The sequence below is a fragment of the Canis aureus genome, chromosome 11 (assembly GCF_053574225.1).
Source record: "Canis aureus isolate CA01 chromosome 11, VMU_Caureus_v.1.0, whole genome shotgun sequence".
NCBI lineage: Eukaryota > Metazoa > Chordata > Mammalia > Carnivora > Canidae > Canis > Canis aureus.
In genome coordinates, this window is record NC_135621.1 from 43,061,095 (window position 1) to 43,081,767 (window position 20,673).

The window sequence follows — 20,673 nt, forward strand, 5'->3', positions numbered from 1 at the left end:
AGGAATGGCCAAAGAATTCTGTAGTCAAGAAAATGCATTATGAAGGAAGTTAAAGTGAACAGTGAACAATACATTAGAATCAGAAAAAAAAAAATTGCCTTTTCTCCCACTGTAGGCAGCATGTACTCTAGAGACAGGGCAATATCCAGCAAGCACATCTAGAAAAACAGAACTAGAAAGCAAGCTTCATAAAATTTTAGGGATGATAGCATCAGTTTACTCCTTGTGTCTATTTTCAGAGGATGATATGAGGTCTGCAGTCCCAAGGTCAAACCAGCCTGTGGCATAATTCAAAGGGATACCCTGATAACAGGTACAACAGATTAGGATGAAGACAAAGATATCCTATAGCAGGGAAAACATTCCAAGGAGGTGGAAGGAGACGAAGTAACGAAGTTACTTTTCCAGGGGGAGATCCCAGAAAGGCAGAGAGAGGATTCGTGCTAACTATAGAAATGAAGAAAAATCTGGAGCATGGGTAAGAATGCAAAGGATAGTAGCACTAATGGAATGGTAAACCTGGGTCTGACATGCCCAGAAGGAAGATCAAAAAGGAAGTTTGATAAGCTATGTATTTACTATCATTTTCTAAAAGGAAATATAGCAATTCACCAAGAAACATATAACAAGTGCCTTCTCGGATCTGCATAGGAGCACTGGGCAGCGTAACTGACCACGTCCCCACAAGGGGCCTTTGCAGAAGACCCACAAGTACTCTTCATATAAACATTTCTGAAATCAGTCCACACTAATATTTGAAGGTACTATATTAAGCCTCAATAGTTTGCAGGTTGTTCTAATAGGTCAAAAGCCCTCCAAGTTCATTGTTTCTCTTTCTTTTTTAACTGAGGTGTAATTTACATAGCGCAAAATGTAGGAGTTTTAAGTATATGGTTTGATGAGAATGTATGGTTTGAGAAATGTAACCATCAGTGTAGCCACAATCCATTGAAAATAGAACATAGTCCTCACTATCATCCTAGAGAGGTTCTGCATGCCTCCTCACACCTCTTCCCCAAAGCATCTATCAGTACAGCAGAGTCTTGCCCTTAGAACCTCATAGAAATGAAATCACTACAGTGTGCAGTTTTTTATCTCTTTCTGTTCATACTCAACATGATGACAGAAAACTACCCATGTCGTGCGTGTGTTAGTAGTTCCTTCCTTTTTACTGCTGCATGTTATTCCCGTTGTATGAATAGACCACAGTTTGTTCATCAATTTATCCTTTGACAATCATTTGGGTTCCTTCTCGGTTTTGGCTACAATGAATTAAGCTACGATGAGTGTTTTGGTTCATGATGCTCAAACTCAAACCTAGAATCTTGAAATGATGGATACATTTCCTCAGACAAATGATTTTCAAAAAAGAAATAGGCAACAACATCTTTTTATGAACCATGATTTTACGTCAAACTGATAAAGTGACGCTGGTCTTACAGGTGCTATGGCAGTGACCTGAAGCGCACCCACTCAGGCTTTCCCCCACACCCCTCAGCCCTCCTAAGAAAACAGTCTTCCCTTCTCTTCCTCATGTATCCGTTTTGTCAACAAAACTTTTGACAGCTGTTCAATAGTGCTCACTGTGCAATTAAACTCTCCAAGTGCTTGGAGCATGGGGATGTTTTGTGACTCTTTGTCTTCTCAGTTCCTTGATTCTTATTTTTAACTGTCATTATGTATTATTTGAAATATACAAAATATGACATATGAATGAATGTTATGAAGTTTCATTATAAAATTAACCCCTGTGAACTGGTCTGCAAGGTAGGAACCAGATGGCAATCCTGCATGTTTGTCTTCTGAGACTTCTTTGGAAAGACAGTCGCCCCTCAGGTATCTAGGGAGTGTCTCTAGCCTTTAATTTAAAGGATATAAAAGTACAACCAAGGAGAAAGAGCTAGACCCTTCCTGAGAATGAGCAAGGGTTTAACCTCTTGGGATGGAATAATAGTGCTCCTTCATGATATGGATGACATTGGAGTCCATAAGCAGTATGTGTTTGGGGCCCAAATTCATAAAAGACTTTGAATAATGCCTGCAAATTACAATTATATATAGGGTCATGATATTTATGTATACGTTTTAAAAATAGAGAGTATTAACTTATAAAATGTAAACACTGAATGCCGCAATATTTTCAAACCGTTTTGTCATGTATTAACTTTTCATATACTAAAAAGCTTAAAAATTGCAGTGTTTGAGACCTTTTTCAACTTTTAATAAACCAATGTGTCAGGTTAAAGGAGGAAACATGATATGAGTGTAGGCTATTCTCATAGATCCATTCCAGAATCTAAAATGCATACTTATTTTTCAAACATTACATGATGGGGAAGGAAAATTTGCCAATTCTACATTTTCTGAAGACTTGTTAGACTTGTCATTACATCGCAACATACTTTCAAAGTAATTATGTATCTGTTAGTTCACTCCCTAAGTTAGTTTTTCTGGGAAATACATTAGAATGTCTTAAAAATAATTGAAATTTGCACCTTTTAATAGTCCTTCTTTACATTAAAAGTTATACCTTTCTCTTATATTTAAATTATGCTAATTTTTATATGTCATATTTCAGAAATTTTAAAGCTGCTCATGCATAATGGTCAACCATAAACAATTTCCACTTTTCATTTTCTTAAACTCAATTTCCACTGATGTTTTTCTAATTTTCTGCGACAGTCTGAACACCTTATATAACTATAATTTCATATCTGTATATTTTCATTACATCTATTTGATTTCCAAATATTTATTGCTACCCAAACTTTACCACACACATTACTGTACAAATATATTTTTTTTTAATTTTTTTTTATTTATTTATTTTATGATAGTCACAGAGAGAGAGAGAGAGAGGCAGAGACACAGGCAGAGGGAGAAGCAGGCTCCATGCACCGGGAGCCCGACGTGGGATTCGATCCCGGGTCTCCAGGATCCCGCCCTGGGCCAAAGGCAGGCGCCAAACCGCTGCGCCACCCAGGGATCCCTACTGTACAAATATATTAATTGACTCTTCCCTTTCATTTTCTGGCCTCATGTTTTTATTTAGTCAACCACTCCTATATAATGTCTATTGGAATTCTCAAGTATTTATTACTTTCTTAGATTGGCATAATCATTGTAGGCATTAAACACCCTGTCTATCCAATACTCTGTACTCTCTTGAGAAACAGTTATTGATAGAGAATGATCCTGAGGGTTTATCCATCTGCACAAGTCATTAGGGATTGCATCTGGAAAGTGGATTTTCATTTAACTCCAAGGAAGTGTTTACTCACAATAGATGAGTTTCAAAAAGCAGGAGGTGGTTGAAGGGCATAGGCCTGGACTCTAACTGCCCTGGTTTAAATCTTACCTCAAAGGTGTACAGGCTGGAAAGCTTTATACTTGACAAGCTGAGTAACCTTGAGCAAGTTCTATACTTCTCTGTGTCTCAGTATCTTTTTTGGTAAAATACAGATCATGCAGGTGCCTACTGCAGACAGTAGTCATGAGATTAATGGAGGTAACATGCACTGGGCGAGGTGCCTGGAACAGGGCAAGCGCATAATAAGCATTGGCTAGTTTTGTTATTATCATTATTTTTATTGAGCTTTGGCATTAGCTCCTGATAATGGCTAGTAAATATTATTCTCTGAAATCTTTTAAAGCGTCAGAGCTTCTCATATGACTGGGCTATTTCAGGACTAGTCAAGAGGCAAGGGGATAAACCACCACAGTGCCTTCCAGTCTGAGATGTCATGAGAAGTGAGGGAGATTATCTGCCCATGTCTTACTAGAATCTTCCACCAGGTGGCACCAGTCACCCCATAGGCCCCTCACGACATTTTAGGAAGGTTAACAGGTGAATCCAGACTTGTGCTCACTTATACATATTAAGGACATTTTCTGTTTTAAGTGTCCAGTAAGCAAGCTTTCTGCCCATCCCCAACAACCTTATAGTTACAGGAAGTAAAAATCCTTCTAGGACAGACTTGCTGTCTTACTAATGTATTTCTCTTTTCTACAAGTAAGTATAAAGGGTGGGAGAAAAGGCCTCAGGAAAATTCATAAAATTTTCAGTAAAAAAAGCAATATGCCTTACTCATTAACCACTAGCTATTTCTGAGCAAAGTGATTATTTGGGAGAAGGGTATGGAATAAAACGGAATATTTGCAAAGAAATTAAATCCCTTGCAGAACTAAGTTAATAGTAGATGTTAATGATGCACATATTTTAAAAAAGCAGAATGAAGCAGATGGAAATTCATTCTGCCTTTCCACCATACCAAAAACTAACCCCAAACTAGATATGCCATTTATAAACCAGAACGAATCTTGTCGTACTACACATCTGAAAACTTCCTTTCAGTGTGGAGATTAATTATATCCTATAATAAAATATCATGTGAGTAAAGGCATTCTTTTGTAGGCCTACAGCTCTGGTTCTCAGAAGAACCACACAAATACATTTTTAAAGTGGAATGGGGACCATTCATTCATGTTTGCTGTTCAAGGTTTTCCAAAAAGTCCCACTAAAGCTGTTACTGAGCTGACCTCTCATACCCTAGATTCATCTGGGCAAGGGCTGGACCATCCTCTCAAATGTCTCCCATAAGGACACATATGCACAACCAGCCCAGGTCAAAGTAAAGACTTAGGAGCACAGGTCTCTCTACGCAACCACTCTGTGTCTCTTCTTCACATTCCTCATCCCTTCTCCAGCCTTCATTTGACTGAGGTATTGGAAACTCACAAAACTGGGTCTCACTCATGCCCTCTGAATTCTTCCTCTGGGAACCTGCCTCTTCACTGTAGCATCATACATCCTATCATACTGGTCCCCCGTTCAACACTGAGTGGGGTCAAGTCTGATTCTAACAGCCCATTACACACATTCCAACTGATAAGCAATGTGAGGAAAAATAAACTTTCAAAGAAGTATCTGAGAAAGAAAAGTTATATGCCTTAAAGTATTTTTGTAAGTGAAAATTCTTCAGAGCTCTTTCCTCTTTAATGTTGACCAACACTGATTTATTCTAGCACTTGACATTTCTATGAAGTGACATATTGAGGTCATTAAAATTCCACATCAAAATTTGAAAGGAGGCCTTCCCACATTATTATATTATCAATATCCAAAACAATGCTTTTCCTGAACAAATTCCCAAATATGGCAACCAAAGGCACAAAGCCAGGGCATGAAACAAGTAATTTTAGAAACATAAGAGTGACTGGTTCTTCCAGAAGTACTCAGGAAGCACATCTAGTGTACAAAGCTTTTGGACTGAGCAAAAGAGAAGTAAATCCAAGCTGCTGTTTTGTGTTTCATAAAAATCGGAGACAGGAATTCTAGTACAACAAGCACATTTGGCTCACGTATCAGTAACTTCCAGTTATAATGAGTCACGCCTTTGTTTCTGTCACGTACCTCCAACAGAACAGACCTATGAATGAAATGTTAAGTCCTGGACTTTGGTGAAATATTCTGTTCCCCATTGGGAGGTTATGTTGTGATTTTCTCCCGAAAGCCTACTTTTGGTGCACTAAGAAAGACACAGAAGCTTTAGAAAAGCCATTCTGGCAAGCATTCACTGGCCTTCCAGGCCTGTTCTGCTAATAGTGAGGCCCCTTTGCTTGTCCGTGTAAGCGGCTGTTTATAGCCTGGATCTCTCACTATATAGACATGGAGACAGCAGGTGCAAGTAGGGAGATGCGTGTGCCTGTAAGTTTAGAATGCCTGCCTCTAGGCTGTCAGCAATTCTTCCCTAATCCCTTCCTGCTCACGGTCTTCTGTTTCCTCTGCATATTCTTCTCTTGCTCTACTTTATCTGGAGGAAGATGTGAGGAGCAAGGTATGACACTGAATTCTTCCTGGAAGCCACGTGTTCAGTTTCAACAACAAAAAAGAAAAAAAAAAAAAAAAGAACATCTAAAATATGTCCCTTGACTGCTGTGTCTTTTTTTTTTTTCTAGGATTAAGGTGAAAAGTATCTTGTAGTTTTCATCACCACATCTATTTTATCTCATTAGAAATAAATGTGGTTTACTGATGAGCTACTACAAATTCCATTGATATTTTGAAAGAAAAGGAAAACAAACCACAAATCCAATTTAATTCTGATTCAATAGTTTTTATTATATTTTGTAGTCAGATTTTTATATTCCTGTCATTACCGCTCACCTTTTCTATTCTACTTTTTTTTATTCTATCTTTTTTTATTCTACTTTTTTTAAGAGGGTTCACATCACTATAGTTTCAGAAAGCACTGTCCTCCAGATCCAAAGGGAGCAGGGAGGGGTCATGGAAGGATGTGCTTCAGACGGTTTGTCCCACATGGCAGAAATTTTTAAAAATTCACCCCAAATCACTCAGCTTGTATCCCTGGTGACCAGTAATGGCTTGAGCAACAGCCTTCTGGGCAAGGAGTATACTCTGTGGTCACAGAGTGGGGCAGGAGTCAAACCACTGCTTTGCCGCCAAAGAACTAATTGTTCCAAAGGGCTAATTACACAGCAGAGGTACCCTTTGCTTCCATTAATGCATCCTGAGTCTAGAATAAAGGCTGCTATCTTCCTCTGGCTTACAAGATGTCCGTGTAGTCTCACCAACTTGAGGGTCTCACAAGGGACTTAGCTGAGATTCAGAAGCCTTTCAGGCACCTCAACCCAGGAGGGACTCTGTCTAGCACTACATTCAGCAGAAAAATGTAATCTCACTTTGTCACTCAGGAAAAGGCTATTTCAATTACAAAAGAAAAATATTTGTACCCTAATATGCTGGGAAATACTGATTTAAAGTTTTTACGGCTTATTACCTAGTAATGTCAGTATCCCGGAACTTCCAGATCACATCATTATTCTTTCCTGTACACTTAGAAGTCTTACTCATGCACAGCAATTCCTGTATTGATGTTGCTTTGCCCAGGCACTAGGAAAATTCAGCTATGTTTAATTTCCTCCATATAACTTAAATGTTTTATAGTGGTATGCTCACCCATTCTAACTTCTCCTGCATCTTTCTTATCACCTCCAATATCAAAGAACTAGGAGAAGACTAGTGTCAGCCCCTTGGAATGGAAAGTTCTCTGGGAGTCCACATTAAAACAAATTTCAGAATTTGCTTAGGTTTTATAGAGTGTGCGATGAGATTCACTGAAATAGGTTGGGTGTTATAACATCCTGATGATTACCATGCACTTGTTCCAGAACTGAACCTCCTCGGGGAATACATGGCTTAGCCTGCTTGAAGAGGAATCTGCCCAACTGCAAGGAGTGGCAACATATGTCCTCCAAACTTTGCTCTAAGCCTGTTGACAGAGCAAGAGGAATACTATGGACCTCCGCCCCTTACTCATACCGACAACTGTGACATCAGCATGACTCAGTCATGCATGGAATGCCCAAAAACAGTCTTCTTACTAATGCCAAAGAGACTTCATACATGCACACACCCAGCATTGGCCATTTGGAATTTGGCTATTCCCCATCCTAAAGCCATCTGTCCAAATAAAGAGAGAGTGTGCAATCTTGTTTGTGGCATTGATAAAGCTGCCACGGCAACCCCAGGCCCAAGCTGCACCTGTTCCTAACTGCCCAGCACAGCACAGAGCATTGGCACAGGGCAGCATGGGAGCTCAGTTAGGCAGGGAATGACAAGGCAAGCCATAAAAAACAAAGAGATTCTAGAGTACCAGACACATAAAACGAGATTCCTTCATTTTGAAAATATAAAATCTAAACAAAGAAAGCATTCTAAGTTCAGTTCAGTTTAACTCATTGACTATGTGCATAGTTGCATACTAAATGTGATACACAAAAATTTGGCTGGCCAAAAAACCTAGTGTTTACTATATATTTTCCAAGTGTTCATATAGCATATAAGTTTCCAACTTTGATTCTGAAAGGATAAGTTGCTTATTAATATTACCTGAGAATCTTAATAATAAACAATGAAAAGATTTTTAAATTCTTCTATCAATAAGTACTGAAACTTAAGAATGATTTATTGGCCCCATAACCACCTTATAGAGCTGTTTCACTGTAAAAACTGCCATTAGACTGTAAAATTCAGTTATTCCTGAGAATATCACCTTTTCTGCCCAAGCTAATTTTGTCTCATCCTACAGAATTTCTTTCTCTGTTCTTTGGAAACAAATGGCCCTACACAAACAAAGAAATCTGCCATGAAGGAAATTAAAAGTCAAGTTTAAAAGGAAGTGTCCTCATAATTGTCCAGTTTGGTTGTTTTCAGAATGGGTCCCAGAATACCATGGACACCTCTCAGTTCCCAGGGGCCTTTTACATGAAGACCTGAGCAAGGAGAACCCCAGCCCCATACCCACACAGAGCAAAGATTCTCCAAAAAAAAAAAAAAAAAAAGAAGAACCTCACTGGTCACAGGCATGTGAGTACAAACTATCTTCCTACAGAGTTCCCAGCCAAATGTAATTCTTTGGATATACTACCTTCTTGCACAATTTAAAAATGACCAACATTTTTTTTTTCAAAAGCACTAAACACACACAGGGATACACAATTCTTTGATCAGACTAAGCCAAAAATCAGAGTGTTTCTGAGTTTAAAACAACTGTGCTGTCCATAATGTATACTAAACTCACACTATTACAGTTGACCTTTGAACACTGTAGGGTTAGGAGCACTGACTTTATGAAGTTGAAAATCTGCCTACAAATATCTTAACTCCCCAAAAACTTAACCATAGTTGAAAATTTGCCTATAACTTTTTTTTGCCTATAACGTTTTTTAAGATTTTATTTATTTATTCATGAGAGAGACAGAAAGAGAGAGAGAGATGCAGAGACATAGGCAGAGAGAGAAGCAGGCTCCATGCAGGGAGCCCCATGTGGGACTCAATCCCGGGTCTCCAGGATCATGCCCTGGGCTGAAGGTGGCGCTAAACTGCTGAGCCACCCGGGCTGCCCTGCCTATAACTTTTGATATCACAAAGACTTAACGGTAGTTAAAAATTTCCCTGTAACTTTTGACTCCCCTGAGACTAAGAGCCTACTGTTGACCAAAGAAGTCTCATTGATAACAGTCAATTAACAGTATATATTGTATTATATACTATATTCTTACAATAAATTAAGCTAAGAAAAGAAAAGAGAATGTTATTAATAAAAATATAAGAAAGAAAAAATAGATTCACAAGATTGTACTGTTTTTATTTTAAAAATTGTGTTTAAGTAGACGCACACAGTTCAAACCCATATTCCAGGGTCAACTGTATATATTTCCTTTGTTGGGAAAGATTTATAAAGAAAGGTAAGGAATGAGAAGAAACAAATATTTACACACTCTAGCAGACAGCTCTTGTTTCTGGGAAAACCATGGAAAACCATGTACCTTCACAAGACCTTTGAACAAAGTAAAGGTAGAATGTGGTTTGCAGGAGGAAAAACTATTTGGCTCAGAAATGTTCAGTTTTATGGCATATAAGGGGTTTGGTCTTATGGAATTATTAATTAAAGAAGACGATTATAAATATCGTGAGATTGAAGTGAAAGAAGCCTGATACAAAAGGCCACACATTGTATGAATCCATTGATATGAAATTTCCAGAATAAACCCAAAAAGATAGAAAGTAGATGAGTGTTGGGAGCCTGGGTGGCTCAGCGGTTGAGTGTCTGCCTTTGACTCAGGGTGTGATCCCAGAGTCCCGGGATTGAGTCCTGGGATTGAGTCCTGCATCAGGCTTCTGGCCTGGAGGCTGCTTCTCCTCTGCCTGTGTCTCTCATAAATAAATACATAAAATCTTTTTTTTTTTTTTTTAAAAAGAAGAAAGTAGATGAGTGTTGACTCAAGCCCAAGGGGAGGAAAGGAGAGGAGACAATGAGGTCTCTTTGTGAGGTAATAAAAAATATTCTGGAATCAGAGAGTGGTAATATTTGCACAACTCTGGAAATGTACTAAAAATACACTGCATTATATACGTTAAAATGATAAATTTTGTAGGTAAACCCAGGCCCTTGAATACAAGGTCCTTGGAAAACTAGTGAGGAAAGAAGTGAATAAAAGACAAAAGAATGACAGAATGGGTTAAACAGGACTCTTATTCCCAGGGTGGGTTTGGGTTGGGTGGTTTTTTTTTTTTTTTTCCTTTTTGAACTCTTTGGACAGAGGATTCATATCTGATTATTCTTTTTTATTCCCTCTACAGAATTAAGCACAGTATTATGGACTAGATATGCTTCAAGGAACTGTTAATTGGCCATCAATTAAATGATGACGGACAACATCAGGAGCTGTCTTTGCAATGATTTAAAGAGAACAATGCTATCTATTCTATTTCTTTCCTGTCGCTACCATTTCATACAGAAACACTTTGTCCTTCTGATTTGATGCTATAAAATAACATAGTCATGTACAATGTGGTCTTAGTCATAGTGAAGTTCGTCTCATTTTCTAAAACTGTTACCTTTACAAATCATCTGTGCTTATATGTTTTCAGATTAATGTTCTAGCTTTTAGAACATTCCCAATTAAATGAAAGACACTTAACATTCACAAGATACACCTAGTCGATTATTTTTCTATTTTTACTAAGATCACTGTAGCAGGCATTAAAAAGACTAGTTGGAAAGCTGACTAAAACAAATGCAGGTTTTGCCAAGGACAGAATGTGTTTTGATAACGCACATGAACCACAATTTAAAAAAGTGAATGATGACATTGTAGAAAGAGATGTTTTTCTTTTTTTACCTGTGATAAATAAATCATGCCAGTTTGTAATTATCATCGTGGGGCTATCTTTTTAAGAATGCACAGAAAAGTTCACACACATCCTGATGTTACAGAAAGACGTGTTATGAACCCATTTTACGGATAGAAAAGAAACAGGTTAAGAGAGATTAAGGAACAGAACTTTCCCTTCCTGTGCTGTCTTCCTACAACGTGGATACAGTGAGCAAATGCTGTGGAGCACACAGGAAATGCTAAGTCCCTGGAGGAGGGTCTGCATACAGTGGGCACTCAAACAATACTGCATATGAATATTATTGTATTACTCCTAGTAGAGGCCTGAAATCTGAAACTAGAAAAGGAAAATATGAGGATATGGAGAAAAACATGGCTGGAAATCACACTTTTTGCCCTGCACATACCTGCAGCGATGTACCCGCCTCCACCGGCCTTATAGAGAACGTGACTTGTGAAGGGGGCTGCACAGATGATCAGAAAGCTCGCAGTCACCACGGCGACGACGCCCAGAAGCATCAGGACTGCCCAGAAACCACGGTAAACTGGAAACCCCAGGGGGAAAAGGAGAAAAGAAAAACGCATTTAGATTGTGAACCCCACTTAGACTGTACCAGTCAGTTTCTTTCCACTTTATTGTTCTGATTTTAGCCATAGCAAGTTAGAATCCCAAGCCATGGGTCCCGGATTATGATCCAAAGGAAATCTTATTAGATAACTCTATACTTAGTGATGTCAACCTTCAATTCACTCATCCTTGTTATTTGTACCCCACACACTCTCAGGACACTCTGGGAGCTCATTTTCTGAATATATTTTCCATTTTAGAAGTGGAGATGTTCTAACATTCTGGAAAGAGTTACCCTGAGTCCGTACCTAGTTGAGTCACAGGTAGGTGTTTCATACCAAACGTACAACGACATGAAAAGGCATTCACATTTACCAACACTGCTTCTTACAACCACTATCACCCCCTAGAGGCTAATAATCACCCCAATTCCCTAATAAAAAAGTATACTTCTGTTTAGGCTGTGACTTTATTGGAAAATAGTCTTCGGGTAATAAAAATAGCAAACAAAACAAAAAATAAAAGTTTGTACAGACTGAGATTTTAAATCAGATATATTTAAGGCATACTACTTTCCACCAATATTTTTCTTAGAAAGACTCAAAATGAGAAGCGAGAAGTTAGAGTGGTCTCTTATGCATGGACCAACAAGGCTGAATTAATGGATGCAGCTGGTGATAAACGGATTGTGGGTTTGGTGATACATAGTAATCAAATAAAGAGGAATTCTAATGATCATTTTTGAATGGGATAATTACTGATCTATTAAACAAATTCATCATTTCCCAAGGGCTACAACACTAAAATAGGTTCCTTTTGGTGTAAATGAGGGAAAGCTCCATAAAATACGTTAGTCAAATTACATTTTTTAATGAAAACATAGGCTTTATATAAGAAAGCAAAAAATTATTTTTCTCCACAAGCCCACCTGGCAAAGAAAGAAATGTGCCCATCAGCTGGAATCTTAAAGCAAAGACTATGGCAAGATGGAAATTTGTAGGGAGGAAGCACTGCATTTAAATGGGAAAAGAAGGCTGGAAATGTTGTGTGGACACATCTGAAAGACAGGAGTAAAAGGCCGGCTTGTACCCCGCATGCCCATGCTGTTCACTAAACAGTGGCTTCCAGGTTTGCAGTGCTAGGAATATTCTATGGCTGCCTTCAGGCTCTGCAGGGTGCCAAGCAGTGAAGGAGTACTGATCATATCTGAGCGTGGGAAGAGTGGCAGACAGTGAGCCAAACACGTGCCATCCGGGTCCTATCAGAATTTGCTAGAGAATTGGCAAGCTTCACATTTTACATTTTCATTCACATATACAGAAATGATTTCCTTCACATTGGTGAGCCACACATTTTACACTTGTATTCCCTTCATTTACTTAAATGTCTATTATGTGGTAGGTTCTGTGGCAAGTGCTAGGGGTGAAAACGTGATTAAGAGCCAGTCCATGGAATAAGGAATAGGAGCCCATTCTGTCGCTCCCCTAACCACAACTGAAATGTGGACACATATGGCAAACAACCACCTGAGGAGTATGAAAAGTAAACAACAGCAAGTGTATTCAGGAGAGAAGTCAAACCTTAAGGAAAGATAAAATTGGCTACAAAGAGTTTTCAGAGTATTTCCTTTTTTTCTCCTTCTGGATTTGGCCTGAAGGCAAGCCAAATTGGGAACTTTATAAAAGGTGCAAACAGCAAAACAAAAACAAAAAACCTGGAGTTAAGATTATTATTCTGGCTAGATCAACAGGAAAGAGGGTCGGGTCCCTATAAGCCAGAGTATGGGGAAAGTCCTTGTGTTGAATTTTCTCTTTTTATCTTCCCAGGCAGGTCTCAAGGCCTCAAAAGTAAATCTACACTGCTACCCCGGGCATGGGGGGTGGGGAATGGACACTTAAGATCCCAAATGATGATTCAATGTTTTGGCTATAAGAAGCAGAAAAATGGGGTGTTTGGGTGGTTCAGTGGGTTGAGTGACTGACTCCTGGCTTTGGCTCAGGTCATAATCTTGGGTTGTGGGATTGAGCCCCACATCGGCTCCCCCTGCATCAGGCTCTGCACTCAGCGAGGAGTCTGCTTGAAGATTCTCTCTCTCTGCCCCTTCTTCCCACTCATGTGTTCTCTCTCTCTCTTTCTCTCTCTCAAAAAAAAAAAAATCTTAAAAAAAAAAGAAGCAGAAAAAGGGATACCCTCCCCTCTCCCAGTTTGCAAAGGGTGAAGGAACCACTGCTATGGGTTTCCTCTTTTCTTTCACTGCATTGCATGAAACTGGGCCATGGCCCAGGAGGCCAACTCTGTTCACTCATCTTCCCATCCATAAAAACTGGAAAAGTGGGCCCTAGAAGCCTGAGGAGTGGAAGAAACCCCACAGATGAGAGAGAGAGCCAGAGAAGAGAATCTCTAATCTGTATTTGATCCTACACAAGTGATGAGTTCATGCTCCAAGTTGTACATACCCAGAAAATGCCCAAAGAAGTACAATGATGGTTTTGAGAACTAAATTACAGTATAAAAATCACCCAAGTACCAGAATAAGCCCTGAGTGATATACAAGCCCCAGGCAGACCCAAACAGCATAGCAAATGCATTGAAAAGTGAACTGATCTTGACATGACTATCACAAAAGAAAAGGACAGATCACACAGGTGGATTACCTGTTCAAACAACAAATCAATATTCTCCAGAGAATTTTCACAGTATGCCAAGTCTAACGATATAATATTCAAAATGTCTAGGTTAGAATCCAAAATTATTTGATATACTAACAACCATGAAAATCTGACTAATATCAAAGGAATGAGCAATCAGCAGACGCCAACCCAAAGATGGTTCAAATGTGTGAATTATTACACAGACTTTAAAGCAGCTACTAGAACCATTTTCTATGAACTAAGGTGAACATTCTTGAAGTGAATAAATGACAGAAATTCTTAGAAATAGAGTCTATTAAAAAAGAACTAAACTGAAGTGAAAAATATAATATCTGAAACTTAAAATCCATGAAATGAGCACAATAGCAGAATGGAGATGAGAAAGACAAGTGAACTTGAAGTGAGAACGGTAGAAATTATATAATCTGAACAACAGAAAGAAATGAAATTGAAATAAAAAATGGCAAGACTCTCAGAGACTTGAGAGACAATGTCAAAAGATGTCACATTTGTGTCACTGAAGCCCCTAAGGCAGAGACAGACCATATTGGTACAGAGCGAACATACATAGAAATAATGTCTGGAAAATTCCAAGATTTGCTGAAAGATAAATTTATAGATACAGGAACTCAACAAACTCCAAAGAACATAAACCGAAAAAAATCAGCCCAGACACATATTAATAAAATTACTGAAAACTATAAATAAAGAAAAAGTTTTGAAAGTAGTCACTGGCGGTTGGGGTGGGGTGATATATTAAATCCAGGGAAACAACAATCCCGAGGACCACATTTTCTCATCAGATATGATGGAGGCCATTTTTAAGATGACAAAAGAAAAGAACTATCAACCTCAAATTCTCCTTCTAGTGAAAATATCTTTGAGGGATGAAGATGAAAAAAAGCCATTTCTCAAGGAGGAAGACAGAATTTATCAAAGCAAACCTGTTCCATAAAGACATAGGAAAAGGAATTTCTTTAGGTTGAAAGAAATGACACCAGGGTACCCTTGAAACTTCAGGAATAAAGGAAGAGAAACAGTAAAAGTGAATATCTGCATAAATATAGCCTACTATTTTTTCTCATCTTAATTTCTTTAAAATATTCCTGCCTCTTGAAATACAAAAATATATTGTCAGCACAGTACGATAAAGACATGAAGGTTAGAATCAGATACTCTAGAATCAGAGTAACTTCTTTACCATTTACATGTGGTATAACCTTGGACCAGTTACTTAAGCTTCCTGAACCTCTCTCTCTTTTGTAAAATACAGATGTTTGTATACCTCCTTTAGAGTTATTAGAAGAGTTATTAATAATGTATGTGAAGTGTGTGACATACAACAAGAAATCAAAGAATGACATTTATTTTGTGGTTGCTTTCATTTACATTATTATTTAAATCACATGAACACTACACAGCATGTGGTACTGTGTTCAGTAATAGGAAAGTGAATTACTTCCCTCAGAGAGCCTTAAACACTGCTTTTATATACCATCGATGTCTGGAAATCCCTTTAGATTCCTGCACACAGTGCAATAGAGAAGTTGTGTTTGACATACTGTCTCCCGTGGGAAGTTTCCTTGTCTGCTAACCTCTAAGAAGGCAGTGGCCATAACATGTGACTCTACTCCTAAATACTCAAAATACAAACAAATAGGGTCAGATACCTAACGCAAAGACAGCTCCAGTAGGGTGACCTCTGGCCCATGTCTTATGACCTACGTTTTGTAAAGATGAGTTGGGCCCATCATTGTGATCCCTGGAAACCTGGACAACTGGAAACATGAGGCGATTAGTAGCAGGGCTGAAGTTAAAAAATCCAGAAGAGCCATATGCAGGCAGGAGAGCAGGCATTACAATTCGGGCCACAGAGAGGACAGAAACAGCAGGACACGCCTCTCCACAGAGAAAAGCTGAGGGACTCAAAGGAAAGAAAGCACCTGGTGAGGGAGAGAAAAGGAGCAAAACAGAAATGTGGATGGATGCTCCTCAGAGCTGCTGTCGCTCCTGACAGCTACCCGTTCCCGTCCTGTCATTTGCTCTAACAGAATAGCCTGACTTTTGATTCTGAGTCCCCTGTAAAAGGCAGGAGCGACAGATCTGTATTTAAGGGAAGGAGGAAGTTGTTACCTGAAGAGGTGTGACCATTCGGAAATCGCTTCCAAGAGAGTGATTCCTTATTGCAGTTACTGTGTGATTTATTTTTCTGCTTGTCCCTCAGCATTCAAAAGTGTGTTAACTTCAAGTTTATCTCAAAATTTTTTGGAACTTCCTGTTCCTCAGCTAATTATATTACCTACTTCGAATATGTGAGACACTTTGATTCCAGAATTAAAATGTTCACTCCTAATTAGGAATCATCTTATGGAATTGGGTAGAGTTCTTTCACCATCTGACATAAGACTGAGGCAATCAGAGAATCTTCCACATAAAGTGAATTAAGTATATGTGTTTTAAGAGTCAACATGATACTGGGCCCTCCCACTAATTGTGTGACTCTGACAGACCTTAGTTTTCTAAGATGGAAAACAATATCTGTCACATAAGCTTATAGAAAGAATTGAGAATATATAAGAAAAGTAGCTGCATGCAGTTGAGTACTCACATGCATTTGCTATTACTCTTATAAATTACTACTCACTCTGTAATAAAATGTCCTTGTGAACAATGTAGTTCACACACAAAAGATATCTACTAACCTCATGGATCTAGGATGGGGACAAGCTTTCAGTTCTAATATATCTACACCTTTGAAATTTTGTCAGAGAGGATGTTTTTGTTTGGTTAGTGGTTTGTATTAAGACCCCTAGATTGTGAATTTATCTCAGAGAACACTTCATTTGTTTCCTTATTCCTTATATGAGCCCATTAAAACTGCGAAATTTTGCCTTTGAAATCTTTGGACCATGCCAAGTGACATCATCTCCAAAAATCCATTTGTACCATTAATTACAAGTCAGTGCTTAACTTACACAATATTGGATTTCCATTAATTCCTATTAGAACACGAGGCAAGATTTACAATGTAAATAGATTCACATGTAATCTATATTATCACAATTTGGATTAATTAAAGAAAAGCGTCATCTGAATCTGTGAAAGGCCAGAATTAATGACTACTTTTAAAGCAATGAAGTTCTGTTGATTCTAAATAAATTGGTGAATTGACCTGACAAAGTGCTCCTTGCTCGAGTGTTGTAATGAGGATGAGTAGTAATTAGTCTAACAACAGATGTTATAGAAATGGTTCTTCTAGAGTTTATTTTCCTAAATAGATTAAGCTTTTACCCAGGGTATCCTGAAACGGCCTATCAGTATATTCCATGCAAGTATGTCACTTCATATTTTTATAATTTTATAATATTTTCACTAGTATACAGTTATTTTCTTTTTCAGTTTTCATTAGTTTTAGTCCTGAAGTTTTCATTTCAGGACTATCCTGTCGCTTTTTAATGGCAAAAAAAGACATATCAAGTCATTAGAGATTGTCGAGTTTGTTAAATAAGAGTGTATACAGAATGAAAAATGTTCACAATGCATTTTACTCATAAAAATTACTAACATAAAGAGTATTAACCACTTTGAAAATCCAAATTTCGGACTGAAACATACATCAAAAAGAGCTTATATCTTGGATATACCTAAAAAGTCAAATTCCAAAGAGACATAATTAGGAAGTGTTGGGAGACATCTATTAAGCATCCTTCAAGAAGGAAACATAAAAATCACCCCAAACTGTAGGACAATGAAGGCCATGAAATAAAGCAGACTATGAATTGCATACATCAATATGTGTGCCTAGGTGTGAGTGTGAGTGTGTGTGTGCATGTCCACATGCACACCTGTGCATGTATGCAGATTACCACCGACCGCAGACAGGAAGCTAATGGCAGAATTGGCATCTGCTCTGAATTCCATCCGCAAGGTTGGAAAACTAAAACTGTAAGGTATTTATTTTTCCACTGAGAATGTAATAAACATGCACTAAAACTCATTAATTTTGATGATGGGTAGAAGCAGCCTGAAGTTTTAACCCTGGGTTATTTTATAAGAAGTCCCATTCCCAGCCATTCACATCCATCCAGCAACTCAAGGCAGTGTCTCCCAAGAGACTGCAAAAAGAGACCCTGCCAGGCTTGCTTGGCGAATGGGTGCATGGTTAACAACCGTTAGTCACTTAATTTAACAAACATACTTTGATAGCTCTCTAGGCACCAAACACTGCCAGAGTAAGACATGATCCTTACCCTCACAAGTTCAGTCTAGTGAGGAGAAAACAAGTAAGTTTAACGATATGGTAGGTGCCCCAGCAAAGGTATGCACAGCAAATCACGGAGCTGGATGGGCTCCTGCCCTGAGAATCCACTATTTCAGGGTTGAATGGTAGTGAGTAAAGCCCTACAGTTCTGAATAGAGTTGGACTATTGGAAGGCAGGAGGAAGGTCAATCCAATTGGAGTAGGCAAGAGTTCCATGGATCGAGAAATAGAAACCAGCTACCTGCAGCTGCCTCCCATGTGGATGAAGGGGCCAGAAAAGAAGAGAGAAGGGTAGTCATGGCCTCATGTGCCACCCTGAAAGAGTTGGTCCTTATCATACTGGTCCTGGGGAACCCCTGAAGATCAGTTACCAGAAATCATAGCCACATTTGTACCGGAATACCACTCCCATCGCTGTCCAGAGAACCAACTGGCAGGAAAAAGAACAGAACGTGGGCGGGAAAACTAGTCAGGTAGTTATTATAGTAACACCCAAGTGGGGCCTAAAGCCAGGAAGTCAAGATAGAGACAAAATCAGCTTTAGTGATAAGCTGTTGTCACAGGAGGTGAGAAACCAGCAAGAATAAAGCCTGTCTTCATAGATTTTTCATTTGTATGCCAGAACAGTTTGTTCAGTTAAGATATTAACAAATCTCCTCTTGGTTTTGTGATATTATAATGTACACAACAAATCTTCCATACAGAGTACAGAGGGAAAAAGTCAACCCAAATGATCACAATTCCAAATTCGTAGTGTTTTGATAAATTATTTTATTGTGTATATAAAAATGTAAATATTGTATTTGCAGTTTAAAGATAAACTTAAGTGTTATTCATTTTTCAAAACTTGCTATCTTGCCTCAGACACCTCACAAAGCTAGTTCATAAAGCTAATCCTATGTTTCGACACATCCTCAAGCACACAGTGTGAAGTGCTATAAAATGTTTTATGAGAAGCCAAAACAAAACACGCCACCCCCCTCCACCATCCTCAGCAGCAAATGAGAACCTCCAGCATATGTTGCCGTAGCTTTAGGCAAGACGCTTCTGTTACACAGGCCAGCAAGCCTGTCCTGCATCTCCATACACTACTTGTCTTGGCAGCGTTGGGCAGGTCTAAAAATACAGTCATGCCTTCACCAAAGCAGAAGGACAGGCTGTACAGTGTGTCCGCGTCTGAGCTCCGCAACTGTGGACGTGCCAAGCCAAGTCACGTGCTCTGCATGGTCCATTGATTTTTTTCAGAACAAAAAGAACATTGAAAGGCCTGATGGAGTTTATTTACCTCCCTACTATAAACACAGGCAGTGAAGGAATAGCTGAGAGGAAGGAGTGTCTTGGGTAGGAGGGGCAGAGGCCTCACCTTCCCTGCTGGCTGTGACCTTGGCAAAGTCCCGACGCAGGAGAAGCATGGGTTTCTTCACATGGCCTCAAGAGCTTTCCAGGCTTGAGAGTGCATCCATGGTCACTATCTCGTTTCTCCTCCTAACGATCTTGGGGGGTAGGGAGGGAGGTTTGCTGGGAGCTGCACTTTGCAGTATTAGAGGTAGAAGTGATGGTGGCTGTGATAACAGGGCTACTAGCACAGTGCAGCCTGATCACAGAAACAGCCGGCAGACTCAAGGCCACAGGAGTGAGGAACTCCAGGCACTCAGAGGTGAGGCAAAGGAGGATTAGAATGTGTCACCCCAAAATATGCCACCTGGGTAAGATTACTTTGACCTGGAATCAAATCCGTGAATGCAGAAAGAAAACTTTCCTTATCTGACCAAAAGCAGAAACTTTTGAGAAATGAGGACTGCCACAAGTCTACTTTTCTAGGGGAGTTTTATGGCCATAAAGGAGACAGCTAGTCAGCACCAAAGTGGATCGTTGAACAAATCTGCTAAAATACCCTTACTGCCCACTACTTCCCCCATATATTCCCCAGTCACTTTCCCGGTTTGCCACCCTGAGCCCAAACCCCTTTCTCCTCTGTCTTGTCACATCACCACATTCACTGTTCTTTGTTAAAAAGGCTTTGATGAATAAGCTCTCAGGCCTATCTGCTTCTTTGATTCTTCATTTTTCTATGAAGGCTTCCATATATGCATATATACTAATAAACTTTTTCTCATCTACATCTTTTTGCTTTGTTTTGTTTTATAGTCTAATTTGCAGGGCCACACTCACTGAACCTAAGGGGATAGAATAAGGTTTTTTCCTTCCCTAGAGAGGTATCATGTACAACGACACTCAGATCCTAAAACAGAGGATCAGATTAACCTCCAGCTCCAAGGTCTTCCTCTGACCCTTGCTGCCTCAGAGGGCCTAGACTAGAAGCCTCCATCCCTGCCTAAGCATCAGAGTTGCCTGGAGGATTTTAATATCATACCTAAGCCAGGATTCCAACCGAGACCAATTAGGTGAGAATCTCTCAGGGTGCGCACATGCAATTGTATTTTTTAAAGCTCCCTAAGGAGAAAGAAATACGCAGCCAGGTGGAGGACCAC

General features: G+C 39.1%; 1 protein-coding gene across 1 annotated transcript in view; it reads right to left on the bottom strand.

Moving 5' to 3' along the window:
- TMEM182 (transmembrane protein 182) overlaps positions 1-20,673 on the bottom strand; it is a 59,514-nt gene that overhangs the window by 10,172 nt on the left and 28,669 nt on the right. The window contains exon 4 of the mRNA XM_077914919.1: positions 11,109-11,246. Coding sequence (XP_077771045.1) covers positions 11,109-11,246 — 138 coding nt within the window. The remainder of the gene's footprint in view (positions 1-11,108; positions 11,247-20,673) is intronic.